Source organism: Lontra canadensis, unplaced genomic scaffold (genome assembly GCF_010015895.1).
Source record: "Lontra canadensis isolate GAN:19392208 unplaced genomic scaffold, GSC_riverotter_1.0 scaffold36, whole genome shotgun sequence".
NCBI lineage: Eukaryota > Metazoa > Chordata > Mammalia > Carnivora > Mustelidae > Lontra > Lontra canadensis.
The window spans coordinates 17,663,584-17,680,781 of record NW_022631030.1 but is presented as its reverse complement, the minus strand read 5'-3'; the positions used below and the strand labels follow the sequence as shown (position 1 = coordinate 17,680,781).

Sequence of the window (17,198 nt, the reverse complement as noted above, 5' to 3'; positions counted from 1 at the left end):
GAAATATTTATCAGCCCTCATCTAAAATAGCTAGTGAAGCTCCCAAACCCGCAATTAAAGAACAGACACTTCCTTATGCCACATTGTTCTCTCATCAATGAATATCTGTGTAACTATATCTATATACCTATTTCAAAAATTATGCTAGGCATAAGACAAATTGTCTACCCTCAAACTACAAACTACTTGAAGACTCAAGACACCCAAATAGGAAAATACACTGTCATTGGTAACGTAAATTAATAGGTCAATCTAACATCCAAAGATATGATTCAAATTAGACTATAATTAGGGTAAACCAAGTTTTGTGGAGTCTAAAGTGGATATAATTTTGAGTCCCTCATTAGGAAAACAAGTACAAAATTATGAATACAAAATTAGGTAATAAGTGAATATTTATTAAGAATGAGAACAGGGCACCTGGGTGGCTCAGTTGGTTAGGCGACTGCCTTTGGCTCAGGTCATGATCCTAAGGTTCCAGGATCAAGTCCCCCATCGGGATCCCTGCTCGGCAGGGAGTCTGCTTCTCCCTCTGACCCTCCCCCTTCTCATGCTCTCTCTCTCTCTCATTTTCTCTCTCAAATAAATAAATAAAATCTTTAAAAAAAAGAGAATGAGAACAAAAATCACAAAAAAATACAAATTTTAAAAGATGGCTGCACAAATATCACAAAACCTAGACATATAATCATATTTTCATTAACTCCTTGGTACTCTAAAATCTTTCCCACATCTGAGGATTTTTAGAGCACATGATGATATGACAATGATTTTGTAATACTATCTATGAAAATAACAATGATAATCAAGACTAATTCAGCGGTGCCTTGGGATGCCTGGGTGGCTCAGTCAGTTAACTCAGGGCCACCTGGGTGGCTCAGTCAATTAAGCATTCAACTCTTGATGGAACTGAGTTCCACATCAGGCTCTGTGTTCAGCAGGGAGTCTGCTTGAGTTTCTCTTCCTATCCCTCTCCCTCAGCCCCGCCACTATGTCACTATGTTCTATAAAAATAAGTGAATCTTAAAAAAAAAAAAAAGTCTTTCAGCATGGTTAATGAAAAAACTTAATACTTTAAGGTGATCCATTATTCATTACTGGTAATACCACAGGAAAATGAAATACTCATTATTGGCAATCATGCAAAGAGTTAATGTACTGTTGTTAAATTTGGGAAAATCTCTGTTTAAAGTTTCCTTCAGGGACACCTGGGTGGCTCAGTCGATAGTGTTCAACTCTTGATTTCAGCTCAGGTCATGATTTCATGGTTGTGAGATCAAGCCCCACATCAGGCTCCACGCTGAATGTGGACCCTGCTTAGGATTCTCTGTCTCCCTCTCCCTTGGCACCTTCCCCCACACATGCAGGTGCTCTATTTATTTTTTTAAAAGATTTTATTTATTTATTTGAGAAACTGAGTGAGGAAGAGCACATGAGCAGGGGCAGAGGGAGAAGCAAGCTCCCCACTAAGCAGGAAGCCTGACAGCAAGGAGCCCAGCTCAATTCCAGGACACTGGGATCATGACCAGAGCCAAAGGCAGACACTTAACCAAATGAGGCACCCAGGTGCTCTTCTCTGTTTAAAAATAAATAAAAACATACTATATAGTTTCTTTCACATTTAAGCTCTAAGACTTCAGGATATTTCAGGTTTTCTTTTACAGTGAAAAATCTTAAATACTCTTTGACATGAGAGAACTCATTACCTGGTTTTTTCAACCACATACTCACCACAGCAGGATTATGAGGACTTAAAATTGGCATTCTCAGTGGGCTCTACAACTTCTTATCACCCTCCTAGTAAGTCAAACAACATGGTAGAATATTCCTGGAAACCATGCCTACACTGAGATGGTTAGCAATAACAACTGTACATAACAGTGACTGTGGACCACATAAACAATTCCACTAAAACCAGAACTGAATGTGTTCCCAACTCAATTCCTGTTAGCTGGGAAAAATGCCTATGACCATTACAATGATACTCAACAGGAGGAAGAGTATGACAGAGGGGAAGGCAGAGTGGAAGAAAAGAACAGTCTTAATTGATTATGGCTAAGGCATCTAACTTATGCAAATCTGAGGACACATTGCTAGTATGAAATCCAGGGCCTTGAAAGGGATCCCTCTGTAAGTGAGTAGTCCAAATGCCCAAGCCTGATAAACCTCACTTTAAATTTGCCTCTCAATAATTAAGGATCAAATGAATTGTAGTCAGATGATAAGTAGTAATAGAAGTAGTAACAACAGCAGTTAATAATAAAGTAAATCTTTACTACTTATTGACCAAAAAAAAACCCCAAAACAAAAAACAAACATAACATGATGAGCTTATTATTATGCCATGCCCTCTGCAGAGCACTTATATGAATCATGTAATTAATTTTAATTTTACTACCTTAATTAGTGTTATATTTGTTACCATTTAGATACTCTGATAGGAGCTTTATATATAGTCACTGGTTTGCAAGACAATCCTACAAATTTACAAATTATCACTACTCTTTTATAGAACAGGAAATTACTGGCAAGTTATATAGCAGAGTTGAGATCCAAATCTTGGTCTAGTTTGTGCTCTTCGTAATAAATAGGAATTCAGAAGAGGATGAGATCACTACAGGTTAGAGCTCAACAAGACTTCACAGAGAAGTACACTAAGCTGGACACTAGGGAATGAGTAGCAATGAAGAAAAGAGTATGCTCTATATTTGGGGGTAAATGGGCCATGATAAGAAAATAGAAATGGAAAAAACAAGGGTTACTCAGAAGACAATGATAAAACAATTCTACAGAGCCAAAGACCATGCTCCAAATCATGATTCCCAATAAAAAGGGAATAAAGTAAGTCTTATCATCAATTTTTCCTCTATTATATAGCCATAAACTTAAGAAAGAAAAAAAAAAAAGAAAGCAATATTTCTCTAGAATCCAACTCCTCAATGGAAAAGGTGGATGTGGACATTCAAAGAACTGCTTCACCTCCGTCATCAGGAAACCCAAGTCTAGTGTTTTCCTCTTGAAGGGAAAGCAGTGATTTCCATAGGAAACTAAGGTTTTACAACCAAGCACATCACATTATCATCAGTCTATAGGTAAGTTATGAGGCTTGAAACTGGAGCTTCTAAATTCCAATTAAATTTTCTTCCTCACGGCTTCATTAAAAGTAACTTTAAAAAAATACGAGCTAAAAGGATTGCTCAGATATAAAAACAAAAGCAACCAACGTTTTTATTTTATTTATCCTACATGTAGAAAATGTACTTGACAAGAAGAGAACAGAAAGTAAAATCTGTGAGTTGGAGAGAACAAAACACAAAAACACACTCCTTCTCAAAAAAGTTACCTGACCCTGAACTCACTCTGAGAAGGAATAGTTTGCTGTAATTTACAAACAGCATGTGGGATATTAGCCACAGGGTACTAGGAGGAGAAAATATTTGTTCTGGCTTCAGCGAAGTCCAAATTCCTAATCCAATGTTACTAAATGTCTTTGGGATTCTTCTCTCATCACTAATGCCTAAGAAAGAGAAAGAGTGAGCCAGGGAGGGAAAGAGAGACACAGAGAGGGAGTTGCTATAAACAGAAACCAGAGGTAGATGGAAGAGGAATTCCAGCAATAATTTCATCTCGACATTTCATTCTGTTTTTCATTGGCTTAACCCTGCACACCTCCTAAAGCTGTACTAACATGATAAAACACTGTAAAAATTATAGAATTAAGCATTTTGAAAGTTACATGTATATTATTTTCCATTTATATCAAAGTCTTCATTCTCTGACTTATCTACAAAGTAATTTAAATTTTAAAAGATTTTATTTATTATTTAAAAAGTGAGAAAGCAAGAGAGAGTGAGTGAGCACAAGCAGGGAAGGTGCAGAGGAAGAGCGAGAAGCAGATTCCCTGCTGAGCAGGGAGCCCAGTGTGGGACTCAATCGCAGGACTCTGGGATTATGACCTGAGCCAGAGGCAGATGCTTAACTGAGCCACCTAGGTGCCCATAACCAGATGTTTGACACTAACAGTCATTATCCATACATAGTCTAACAGAAAAGTTAGGCTATAACAGAATTAAGGGAAAGAAGAAATAACAAGAATGAAATAATATTTTTGTAATCCTCCTGAACTCTACTTGCAGTCAGCATCTATTTCAAAAAACATTCATTCTAAGGATTTGTCCCCCGTCCTGAGCCCTAGAGCAGCCTTCTCAACCTAAGGTGCATGAATAATTTTCTGGGGGCTGCAAACCCCCAAAAAATAGTATATAAAAGATTTATATATGTACTTAAGAATACTCTTTGGAGGAAACAGTCTGTCTACAGCTTTCATTAGTTCCTGTAAAGTGTTCATAACATAAGGTACTTTATCAATGTACCCTAATGGTATGAAACAATTGCCTGGTAAATTAAAGATACTTCAATATTTGTTCCTACTGAATCAGTGCTCTAAAGATTCACAACTAAAGTTCTAAACCTGTTCTTTATTACCAGTAGACTTTTGGTCAGAGTGAGATTTCATATCTGATACAAAGAAATCATACTGAATTAAGAACAGCAACCCAACCAAATAGTTCTTAGTTTTTAATTCAGGGTAAACAAACACAGAAACTCTTAAAACATTAGATGTAGTAAGGCTGTAGCAGTCTTAAAAAAACAAAAACAAAAACAAACAAAAAAAAACCTGAGGCTCTGAAATATGAATGCTCCCAACCTCTTAGAGATCAAACAAAGTTCACCTGGCCCTAATACACTTCTAAACTTTCAGAAGAAAAAGAGGTTTCTAAAAACTAGGTTTTCAAAACCTTCTAATATACTTTCAATTAAAAAATAAATGAATTCAACTAATCAATTAAAAATTCTCTTAAATTCCCATAAAATCACTTCTTTCGATGTGAAACTTATATAGCTAAAGTGAGTCATCTAATAAGGGGAATGAAATGTGGATGTTTTGCTGGTAGTGTGAAAGGGATGGTGTTTAAATTACTTTCAAATGATTTGGATTAAAACCAATATTATCTCCACAAGGTCCAAAAATGAATCACATGCAATGCTGGGAAATGAATCCAGAATGCCTAACACCCACGATGCTGTGCTCCTTCCTTCACCCAGAAAAGTATCTGAAAGGCTATAAACAATGGAGGCTTCCCAAGATGCAGTGGGTGGTTTTCTTCCTCACTGTACATGGGCTGAGCCTTTCAGAGAACTAACATTTTATTCTGTAGGAATCTGAATCTCAGATTCAGATTTCAGCTATAAAGCTCAAGTTTACTTTTATATTTTGCCTCTGAATGTCTTCACCTTCACCAGTTGCCTGTTTAGTGCAGAACAGCTGTAATTCTCTAAATTTTAAGTTGCTGTATCTTAAATGATAGATGGTTGCTTCTCAGAGAATCTAAGGACAGAGATTATAGTTGTACAATTCTGTATATCTTTAAAATAATATACCCCTAATGGTGCCTGGTGGCTCAGTTGGTTAAGAGTCCCACTTTTGGTTCAGCTCAGGTCATGATCTCATGGGTAGTGGAATCAAGCCTGGCACCAGGCTCTACTCTCAATGGGGAGTCTACTTGAAGGTTCTCTCCCTCTTCCCCTCCCCTCACTTACACACTCTCTCACTCTTTAAAATAAATAAATAAATGTTATATATATATATATGATATATATATATATATATATATCTTATATATATATCTCCATTCTTAAAGCAGTGATGCTTAGCAAGAATCATACAATCCCTCCCTTCAAGTATATCATAACCTGTCTGGAGGTATATGTGCTTCTGCAAAAATAATACTTTTATTTTATATTTGAAACTGAAAAAAAAATTACCTTCACAATATGAACATTTAAAGAAAGGTAGGGGTTCCTGGGTTGCTCAGTGGGTTAAAGCCTCTGCCTTCAGCTCAGGTCATGGTCTCAGGGTCCTGGGATCAGGCACCGCATCGGGCTCTCCGCTCAGCAGGGAGCCTGCTTCCTCCTCTCTCTCTGCCTGCTTCTCTGACTACTTGTAATCTCTATCAAATAAATAAATAAAATCTTAAAAAAAAAAAAAGTTATGTGAGGGGTGCCTGGATGGTGCAGAGAGTTAAGCATCTGACTCTTGGTTTTGACTCGGTCATGACCTCAGGGTCGTGAGCTAGAACCCTGCATCAGGCTCCAAGCTCAGTGCGGAGTCTGCTTGAGATTCTCTCTCCCTCTTCCTCTACCCCTCCCATTCATGCAAGTGTGTGTGCTCTCTCTGTCTCTAACAAATAAATCTTTTAAGAAAATAAAAAACTAAAGAAAGACATGTGATGGGGTGCCTGAGTAGCTCAGTGGGTTAGAGCCTCTGCCTTGGGCTCAGGTCATGATCCCAGGGTCCTGGGATCGAGCCCCACATCAGGCTCTCTGCTCAGCAGGGAGCCTGCTTCCTCCTCTCTCTGACTGCCTCTCTGCCTCCTTGTGATATCTGTCAAATAAATAAATAAAATCTTAAAAAAAAAAAAAAGACATGTGACTCTTAAAATTAATTAAAAGGGGAAATAGGTTAAGTAAAAGCTGAGATTCCTTTTTCCAGCAGTACAGTGGATTAGATACTACAAAAGGCCTTTTCACTGCAACAAGGTCCTATATAAACTATAGGGGTTTTTTGGTTAAAGAGGGAGAGAGAGAACATAAGCAGGGGGAGCAGCAGGCAGAGGAAGAGGGAAAAGACTCTCCACTAAGCAGCGAGCCCAATGCAGGGTTCAAACCCAGGACCCTGAGATCATGACCTGAGCCAAAGGCAGACACTTAACCGACTAAGTAACCCAGGCACCCCAGTAAACCATAGTTTTTAATACATCTCTGGGCTCCCACAAAGTGGGGAGATTTTTAAAAGGGCAAATAAAATTGCTATGGGCTGAAACCAGAAAGATGGGTAGGGATGTAACTCTGAGAGCAAATGTTCATTTTTAACACTTCAGTGGGGAGACTGTGCCCTTGAGCCAGCAGGAAGGCAGAGAAATGGAGCCTGAAATTTTCCAATAATCCCAGGGATTCTCAAAGGAGTATCGCCATCCCAGGTGGCCACTGGCTGGTGGAAGCATACTCTCACAAAAAGCATCTTCAGATCAGACACTGAACTATTTACAATCAGTCAAATATCAGCTTATGCGTAAGAAAAAAAAAAAAAAAACAAATCACCATAAGAGTCAAGAGAAACAATAAACATTAGATTTAGATATCCAAGAATGCCAGATGTTTGAAGTATCAGATAAAGAACATAAAACAATGATGCATGAAATGTTTTTTGAAGGGACTTTTAAAAAAATGAGCAAAGAAAAGAGATCAAATTATAAAAAGAACGAAGTAAAATTTCAGAAATGAGCAATATAATTGGGGGAAGAAAAAAAAAGAACAACCTTTATTTACTGGTTAAATAACGGATTAGACACAGCTGAAAAAAGAAAGAGCTGTAAAGCAAAGCTAAGTAAATAACCCAGAATAGTAGGGAGGTAAGAATACGAAATTATGACGGAAAGGTTAACAGTCTTAGAAGAGAAAATGACTGAATACATATCAAATAGGAGTCTCAGAAGGAAACAATTAAGGAACCAGATGGTAGACAGTATTTGAACAGATAATACCTGAGAATTCTCAGGAAAGATATAAAGTCATAGATACACAAAGCATAACAAATTAACAAAGAAAATAACTAAAAAGAAACACATCCTAGACACATTGTAGTAACATTTCAGAATACCAAAGACAAAGAAAAGATCTTTAAAGTAGCTGGACAGAAGAGGGCCAACATAGAGAAGGCTAAGGATATGACTAACTGCAGACTTCACAATAATAATAATGGAAACCAGAAAGCATCTGTGTTACATATTCCAGGCTCCAGGACAAAATAACTGTTGACAAAGCAAATCCACATCAAGCAAATCTATATTTCAAGAACAAAATAAATATGTTTTTAGATACACATAAAAGTGAATTGAAGGGGCACCTGGGCGGCTCAGTGGGTTAAAGCCTCTGCCTTCCGCTCAGGTCATGATCCCAGGGTCCTGGGATCGAGCCCCACATAGGGCTCTCTGCTCAGCGGGAAGCCTGCTTCTCCGTCTCTCTCTGCCTGCCTCTCTGCCTACTTGTGATCTCTGTCTGTCGAATAAATAAATAAAATCTTAAAAAAAAAAAGTGAATTGAAGATCAAGAGACCTACCCTGGAAATGATTTTGAACTTCCTAACCAACCCTCCCTTTCCAATCTTCTTAATATCAGACTAATACTTCCAAAATCATTTTGATCTTATCACTTCCCTGCTTTAAATTGCCACATGAATTTCTAGAACCTACATAATCAGGTCCAAATTTCTTAGCCTGGCATTGAAAGCACTTTACAATCTAATTACTCTCCAGGGTTTTTTTGGTTTTTTGGTTTTTTGGTTTTTTTTTTTTTTTTTACAATGGATGATCTGGCTCCTCAATTTACTAAGTGTAACCCTAAGCTGATAATTAACCTGCCTAAACCTCAGATTCATCATCTGCAAAATGAAACCAATAAAAACTGATTTCTGAGATTAAAATAGCCCAGGTAAAGCTATCAGCACAGCACCTGGCACACAGTTTTCAATAAATGGTAGGTGGTATTTTTTCTCATTATAACTCATAGGTCCTAAAATATAACATATGCATTCCCAACTCCATGCCTTTGCTCATAATATTCACTTTACTGGCCCTCAACACCTCCATTCCCCCAAATCTGCGCTAGGTAAATCAAAACTATCCTTGAAAATCCAGCTCGTTCTTGAAATTCTCCCCTAATAGCCAAGCACAAGTAAGTGCTCTTGCTTCTAACTAAACACATTAAAATATTTCCCAAGGGGTGCCTGAGTGGCTCAGCGGGTTATGTCTCTGCCTTTGGCTCAGGTCATGATCTCAGGGTCCTGGGATAGAGCCCCGCATGGGGCTCTCTGCTCAGAGGGGAGCCTGCTTCCTGCTGCCTCTCTGCCTACTTGTGATCTCTCTCTGTGTGTTAAATAAATAAATAAAATCTTTAAAAAAATAAAATATTTCCCAAGATGCTACTCTGTTCACTATCTAAACTGTATTTTTTTTTTTTTTTAATCTGGAGAGGTATTCTTCTTAGATTTCCCTGTTTTGCTCATGGAAAGCTTTACAGCCATGAAAACCAAGACTGCCAAATAAATATGGATTGGCTGGTTAAGTTCTAGCACCCTGACAGATCTACTTTAGAGCAAAAACATGCCCCCCCCAAAGGCAGCTGTCTTAGGATTTGTGCATTCTTTGTAACCCTCCAGACAGCTGCACCTCATTCTAAAGACATTATGTATTTTTCCTTAGAGAAAGACATCAAACAAGGAAGTCCGTGGTGGGCTGGAAGAAGTGATAAGGGTACATGAGCCGACAGCTTACTTCAGGAAACATCTTTCAGAGTCTATTTTCCAAGGAAGTCAATTTGACCTGGTGTTCCTCTCACCCAAGACAAAGAAAACAGCCCTCCAGGAGTTGCCCAGCTGGCACAAAGGTGGTGTTCAATAAATGCTGGCTGACTCTGAACAGGCAGACCAGATCACAGCAACTACTCAGCTTATTCTGTTTGTTTGTTTGTTTAAAAAAAGGGGGGGGCAGGTTTTCTCATCAGCTTTCTTTCAGTTTTCCAGTTATCCATTTGCTGAGGATGCCACAGCTGGCTCCCCAACCCAAAAGCCACTGACAGCAAATCTCTCAAATGAGTCACAGACAATGCATGACCAAGCAACTGAATCTAGTCAGCCCCTCCTTTATTCTCTGTGGCTGACATTAATTAAGAAGCACAGGCAACATGCTATCACATTGAACTAAACAGTTTTTCCATTTTAAAAGAAAATCTTTACTAGTGTCAAATTTAAAATTCCACTACTGTATCTATTAGAGGCCAAAACAAAATGCAATTTTTCCATTATATTAAAAAATCCTCATTAAAGATAACTTGGAAAAAAGACAAAACAATCAGCCAGAAAAAGAGAAGAGTGGAAAACAATCAGCCATAAGACCTACCACCCAAAAACAGCAACTCTCAAAATTTTGGTTCATTTAAGGGCTTTCTGCCCCCTAAGCATATGATTAGTTTTGCAAGTTTTGCCTAACTGTAATCATATAGTATATGCTCATCGCATCTGCAACTTGTGTCACTTAAGTTATACCATAAGCATTTCCCCACTTTTTTTTTTCCTGAACCTTGTATAACTGCATAGATGGTAAAGATTTTTCATTAAACCAAGAAATATCACTTGCTTTTTTTCACGGACACTACTTTAGTAAAAACTGAGAATTTCCAAAGTTCCTGGGGCTACTAGAGCTAAGATACATGAAAAATGCCCAGACACACAGGAAGTTTTTAAGATAATTAACTGACTTGCAAGTGACGAAGAGAATATTTACTATAGTCATATCTGGAAAGATACAAAAGAAATTAAATTCAGCCTCTGTTCCCAACGAATTTTTAATACCATTGAGAAGATAAAATGTATTTATACCCAATAACTGAAACCCAGTATACAACTGTCCTGGCTCTTCAGGAGCGGGGGATACTTCATTCATGTCTGCACCCTTAGCATGAAGAACAGTACCGGGCATATAACAAATATGCAGTAAATGACTGTTGTACTAAACTGAACTACAAACTAAGAGCTATGCTTATATGGAAATAGGAAAGGTCACTGTGAGCTGAGGTTAGGTTAAGCAGAGGAGCAGCATGAATATAGCAGAACGTGACTCTGGAAATAGTTTACAGAGAGACGGCTGAACCACAGAGGCTCTGGGATTCTGTGAAAATGAAAGATAACATAAGAAAAAATGTTTGTATTATAGTCTTAATTTATTAAACAGTTTGAGGTTTCTACACAATTAACACTGAAACCCCTATTGAATATACACCAACTATTCATGGGAAATATAATATATAACACATAGTAGATTCTACCTAAAAACAAAGAAAATACACCAACACAAAATACTACAGCATTCCTTTAAATCAGAAACAAAGTCTAATTCTCAGGAAGCTTTCTGTATTTCACAAGTGGCAAAGAGGCAGCAAATTAAGACTTTAGATCTCCACATACAGTACCATGGTGGATACTGTCCTTGCTAAACTAGGTGTAAAAGAATGTGCTTACCAAAACTTTCTTTCAGGATCTCTTTATACTCCAGTGAAGCTATTTGCATATATGGTTAAATCTGTATTCAACCCTAACACCATCACACACACCACCTGATTCTAAACCTAACTTAAAAAAGAGAATCCAGCTTCATGAGTAGTGTCTTATTCAACATCCTAACTTCATTCACACACATATTTTCTTTTCTTTTACCCCACTTGTGCTTTGAAAAAATTTAAAGAATTTATGGAGAAGTGATCTGCTAATATCACATCTCTAACAGCTGCTAGCTGGATATACTAAATCCATTATTATATGTCCATGTCAGAAAATGTGCTTAATTACAAATCTGGTTTCTTTCAAAGAAACTGTTTTAAGCCTAGCCTACCAGGCTTCCTTAAGAGCAAGTTATATAGACCTTAGAGGCTGGGTGTAGGATAATTTTATCTGGATGTAATACTGCAATTACTTATAATGAAGTATCTCTAATAGCTATCCATTCAGTCTCGGCAGCCTGAAGCACTCAAGAAGAAATGCCTATCAACAAGTCATTTGGGAATGAACAGCTGATTTGAGAAACTGCATGCTACAGGGCAGGTGTTCTTTGTTTTTCTGAACACACACACATACAACACACACAAGTCTGATAGTAATTATATCTGCCAAATAATTTAAAAAGAATTAAAACAATATAAAATATGTCATTCTAAAAAATGTTTCAGAATATTTTTCAAAAACTTTCCTGGAAGTTTCAATTTTCAGACTTTGCTAAACTTCAGCACACAAATTGTCTAATCCCAAGAATACGAACTGTTACTGTTTTAATTCTAAATGAAGCCCTTCTCTCTAGGATGTCAAAAGATTTGGAAACCAAAAAGTAATTACTATATAATCACCCAAAAAAAGACATGTGGTGTAATATTCATAAGGTTGAATTGCACCTATCACCAATACAACAAAAGAGTATTTTATATATACAAACCACATAGCTTGGAACATTTGATAAACTGTTAAACTAATGCATAACAAGAAATCCACTGTCAAATGCAATACAAGTAACCAGAAATTAGATTAACAAAAATAGTTCAAGATTTCTAAATTTAAAACACATGGGCTTATCACCCTGAGCAAGTTACTGAATCTCTCTGTACTTGTTTCTTCATCCACAAAATGGGCAAAATAATAGTAAAAACCTCTGAGAGTTATTATCAACCTCAAGTGAATACATATTAAACTGTTATAACAGAGCCTGGCAAAGGCTAATAAAAAACATATTATATCGGGAACAAATTTTTTTCAAATGACAATGCTGAAAAATAATAGTAATTGAAAAGAATAACGATAAAAATAAAAAGACACAGTTATCATGACCTATGAAAGAATAGTTTCAAGGTATCACAGTATGTTTACAGTACATACAAAATAACAGGAAAAACAGCTCCGTACTAAAAAAAAAAAAAAAAAAAGAAAGAAAAAAAAGAGAGCTGCCTCCCTTCAAAGTGACTGTCATCAGCCCTACTTTGCAAAATCTTACTCTTCCTCCTATGTTCTACCAGTAAATCCCAGTCCTTAATATCAATAAACTCACAAAACCTGCACCGCCAGGAGAGCAAAATAAAGTTAAAGATATGTGAGGTCCTTAGCATCTCCTAGTTTTATTAACAAGCCACCAAGTTGAAATTCATTCCTAAACTAAATTGCCAAATGTGTCTGCAATAAAAACTGCAAACTTTCATGTGAACAGAACTTTTCAACAATAGGGAGTTGTTCCAGTCTGTGAATAGGACAGTGTCAGTGTGACCAACAAAGCTGGGAGCTGGACATTCCTGACACCCTTGTCCCCTGGCTAGCCTTTGATCATTTACATCTCCCAGCCACATGTTTTTGGAAATCACTTTCAGGCAAAGTATATGGACAAAATCTATACCCTGAAACTGATCCCTCACCATAGAATCTTGTTTACACAGCTTCTAGGACCCTCACTTTTATCTACCACCATTATGAACATTCCCCAAGAATGAGCTTCAAACACAGGAGTGCTTTGTCTTCCTAGTCTGTCCACCCCCACTCCCAGTCACTTCGTACTTTAATTTGTATATTTTGGAAAACATCATGGGATGACAACAGAAACTCAAACAATAAAATGACCTAAGAACTGAAAAGGCCTGCAGATAGTGCTACGGATCTGGTTGCCTGTGGATGCCCACCACAGAAGTGTGGTAGTGCTTTATGGAAACGTGAGTTTATGACTCACTCAGAACAGTCTTGGAAAGGAGATTTGACTTGGTTCATAGTTCTCTTACCTGAAAATGGGTTAATAAAATCCAACTCACACAGTTCTTGTAAGCACTAAATGAGACAAAGATTTCGAAGTGCCCAGTATACAGTTCATTTCCACGAAATACAATCTACTTTATTCTGTCCAACTGTCCTGGGACACACAAATCTAAGAGAATTCCGGACAGTGGAAAAGCCAAGCCTCCCAAGTTTATCAGTGTGACCTCATCAAAATGGCCCAGATGCTATTTCAGGTTAAGGGTCTGCGGGGTCTCCTAGGCCAGGCTGGAGACAAAAGGGATACTTGATTGAGATCTGTGCCATTTTATTTGCCCCGAGGTAAAGCTGGGTTTGCCCGATCAGTTCCTTTGTTTACAGCAAGAAAGAAATGAACAGCAGATCCCCAGAAGGCTATGACCAAGAAGACAGACAGGCCTCGGAGCCGTGCCTCGCTGGTACTTCGCAGGCCCCTCACTATCCACTTCTGGGTAAGGCGCTCGCTCCGCCGTGTCTTCTCCTAAGTTCCGAGCCCACGCCTAAGCTGCCATCCCCTTTCCAGAGAGCTGTGCCCTCCGCCCGGGGACCGGCCCACCGCCCGGAGCGAGCTACCCGTGCCTTGCACGGGTCCTTCGCAGCCCCGCGCCCACCCGCCTGAGACCCCGCCCGGAGGGCCCGCATCCACCCCTTCCCGCCGGGACCCGGGTGTGCGCCGCTCCTCCGGCCGAGTCCCCCGCCTTCCCGGAGCCGGGACCGCTATTCCCGCCTGGAACGACTCCAGCCGCTCCGGGCTCGCTCAACTCCCATCCGCCCCAGATCCTCCCCTCCCAGGGACAGAAACACGCATACTCACCCTTGAAAAGCAGTACTAGGAAGAAGTCGGGCAGCCGGGCGCAGAGCCGGACCGCCGGCCGCCGCCTCAGCGCCATGACTAGGGGAGCTGAGGGGCCGCAGGCTCGCGGCGCAGCTAGGCTTCCCCGTACGCATGCGCCCTGCCTGCTGGGGCCCCTGCTACCCGCCCCTAGTTACCATAGCGACCCCTTGGCCCCGGCACAGCCGTCACCATGGAGACAAAGGAAGCTGAAATATGGTTGCTATGGATGCAGGGATGCACTGGACCCGCGCCCATGCAGTCTCATTCAAAGAATCCGATGGGAAGAGGTAAAGAAGCTTGTTCAAGATTGGGGCAGGGTAAATTTTCCATAGCTATAAAATGAATCCCGCACTACAGATCAAAGAAACACTCAATTAAAACTTGGAAATGAAGCGTTTCCTCACAAATAAGAGTACAATCTAATTGTCTTTGAAGCATTATTGCCTGAACCTCTTTTGAAACCCTGATTCCAAATGCGATGGAAGGAAAAAGCACTGAAATCTATTTAAAACGTAAGCAAGACCAAAAAACAAAAACAAAACAAACAAACAAAACCCCACAAAGCAAGACATACATTAGGTAGTACATAAAACTCATGTCTTCCTAAAATAAACGTAATCCATAGTTTCTGTGGTAGATCAAAAACATGGAGGATACTTTCCTCTGCAGAAAAGCAGGATAATTCTTTGCCTGATTTCCGAATATCAGAAAATGGTAAGGCTAGGGTAGAAAATGGAGCAGAATCTTATGAGGACAACCGGATAAGATGAAAGATAGAATGTACTGGAAACTGGTCCTAAGGATGAAGGAAGTTTTGTGTGTCAGTACTGTGGAAAATTCTTGAAATAGCTTGTATTATATCTAATATAGAAAATACACCCTTGGGGTGCCTGTGTAGCTCAGTGGGTTAAAGCCTCTGCCCTCAGCTCGGGTCATGACCCCAGGGTCCTGGGGTCGAGCCCTGCATCAGGCTCTCTGCTCTGAGGAGAGCCTTCTGTCCCCTCCCCCTCTGCCCTCAGCTCGGGTCATGACCCCGGGGTCCTGGGGTCGAGCCCTGCATCAGGCTCTCTGCTCTGAGGAGAGCCTTCTTCCCCCTCCCCCTCTGCCTGCCTCTCTGCCTACTTGTGATCTCTCTCTCTGTCTCTCAAATAAATAAATAAAATTTAAAAAATTTTTAAAAAAGAAAATACACCCCTAATGCTCCAGAAAACATAGGGTAAAAACAGATTTCTGAGTGTAGTTATTAGTAAAATATGCCAAAGTTTCCAACAACTGATTTTTTTTAATGTTTAATTTAAGGGCTTCATTTTTCATACAGTCACCCTACATATTTTTTAGCATTTTTATTTTTTGCAAAGTAGAACAGTGAGTGTGTGTTGTAGTTTCCATATATACCAAATTACGAATGCCAGGAAACATGAAATAGATTGAGGTTGTTGCCAAGGATATGCTTCAACTGCCACCACTTTATGATCTTCTTTATAAATTTTTATAATTGCTCAAAACTTTGCAATTGTGAATTAATTACATTCTCAAAATCTCATAAAGACAGAATAAAATATTTAAAATAACTCAACAATTTATTATTATTTTATCTTTCCTTTCTTAACCCTTCTTTCTGTTCCAGTTCACTATATTCCAGTCACAAGTAAAAGTATGTGAAAATTATATTATAGTGGCAGCCTTTCTCCCTTCATCAAACACAACATACAGGAATTTAAAGGGGAAAATTCTTCTTAGGCCCACTGACTTTTTTACTTTTGCTTTCTCTTTTCTTTATCATTCCCTTTGGTTCCTGAATATATAGCTAGGCATATTTGCCTAAATGAAGGAACCATTTTGGTTACCTGAGAAATATGAAGTTTCCTACTGTGGACAGAGTAGTTTTCAAAAACTAGTGTCTCTTTTCTCCTGTTGTATTTCCTGTGTTTGCACTGTGACATGGTTCTCTTAAATGGTCTTCTCTGTTAGGGAATCTTTTTAAACTTAGAACAAGACCAGACAGAAAGGCTCCATGAATATTCTATATGGAAAAGAGGTTCCTATTAGAGCAAATGCAGGTACTTCGTTGTAAAACGTTGATTTTCCTCTACAGATGGAGTCTGCATGTCATGGCTGGTGGTTGAGACACAATCCTGGATTGGAGCCTAACTAGTGATGCACCAGGACAGGGTAGGATGTACTTGGCTGTCAAATGATCTGCTTCTCCATATGACTTAACTGTTCCCAGGAGAGCTCTGGCTCTGTTCAGAAGGGAACCAGAGTTCTGGAAGCATTCAATGAGTGGAGTTGTGAAGTCTATGCTTCTATCACCACATTATCCAACTGAATGTTTATTTCTAATGTGCGATTTACTAAGGAGAGACACATTTCTTAGAAGCACTCAGGGAACTAAACACACATATGCTAACCTTATACAGAAGCATTTGGGAGACTTTTCAATATTAATGCAAAGTATAAATCAAGTAGCAAAGAGTAGGGTTTTCCTATGAGAGTCACCGCTGAACAGACTGGAGAGGCCCTGGAAGGAGCAATTACAGGAGGGGAAATATAAGCCCCGGAGTCTGATGGACAACGATTCAAGTTCTTGGTTTTTGTAAACTTGGGATAATTTTTTAATTTCCCTAGACCTTGGATTTCTTGTCTGTAAAATAGGGATAACAATACCTACCTCAAGTGGTCATTGTGACGATCATGTGAAATAAAGGTCTGGAACATACTAGGTGCTCAGTAGATGTTTGTGCTATGCCCCTTCTGTTTCCTACTATTCTGGCTCAGATTGGGCCAAATGATATAATATTCCTGGAGAGTCTTGATAATGAAAAGTATCTTCAGCCTGTATATGGGTTCAGAGAGAATGAGCAGCAAAGAGGAAGTTTTACATTAATGTGTGTTTGTTCTCTTGGTGTGATTATATTCTTAAAAAGTAACATG

General features: G+C 38.9%; 1 protein-coding gene across 1 annotated transcript in view; it reads right to left on the bottom strand.

The window, feature by feature from the left end:
* The window catches only part of JAM3 (junctional adhesion molecule 3), an 88,893-nt gene extending 74,529 nt beyond the window's left edge, over positions 1-14,364 (bottom strand). Inside the window, exon 1 of the mRNA XM_032868966.1 lies at positions 14,244-14,364. Within this exon, the coding sequence (XP_032724857.1) occupies positions 14,244-14,319 (76 nt within the window). The 5' untranslated portion in view covers positions 14,320-14,364. The remainder of the gene's footprint in view (positions 1-14,243) is intronic.
* Between the last annotated feature and the right edge of the window lie 2,834 nt (positions 14,365-17,198).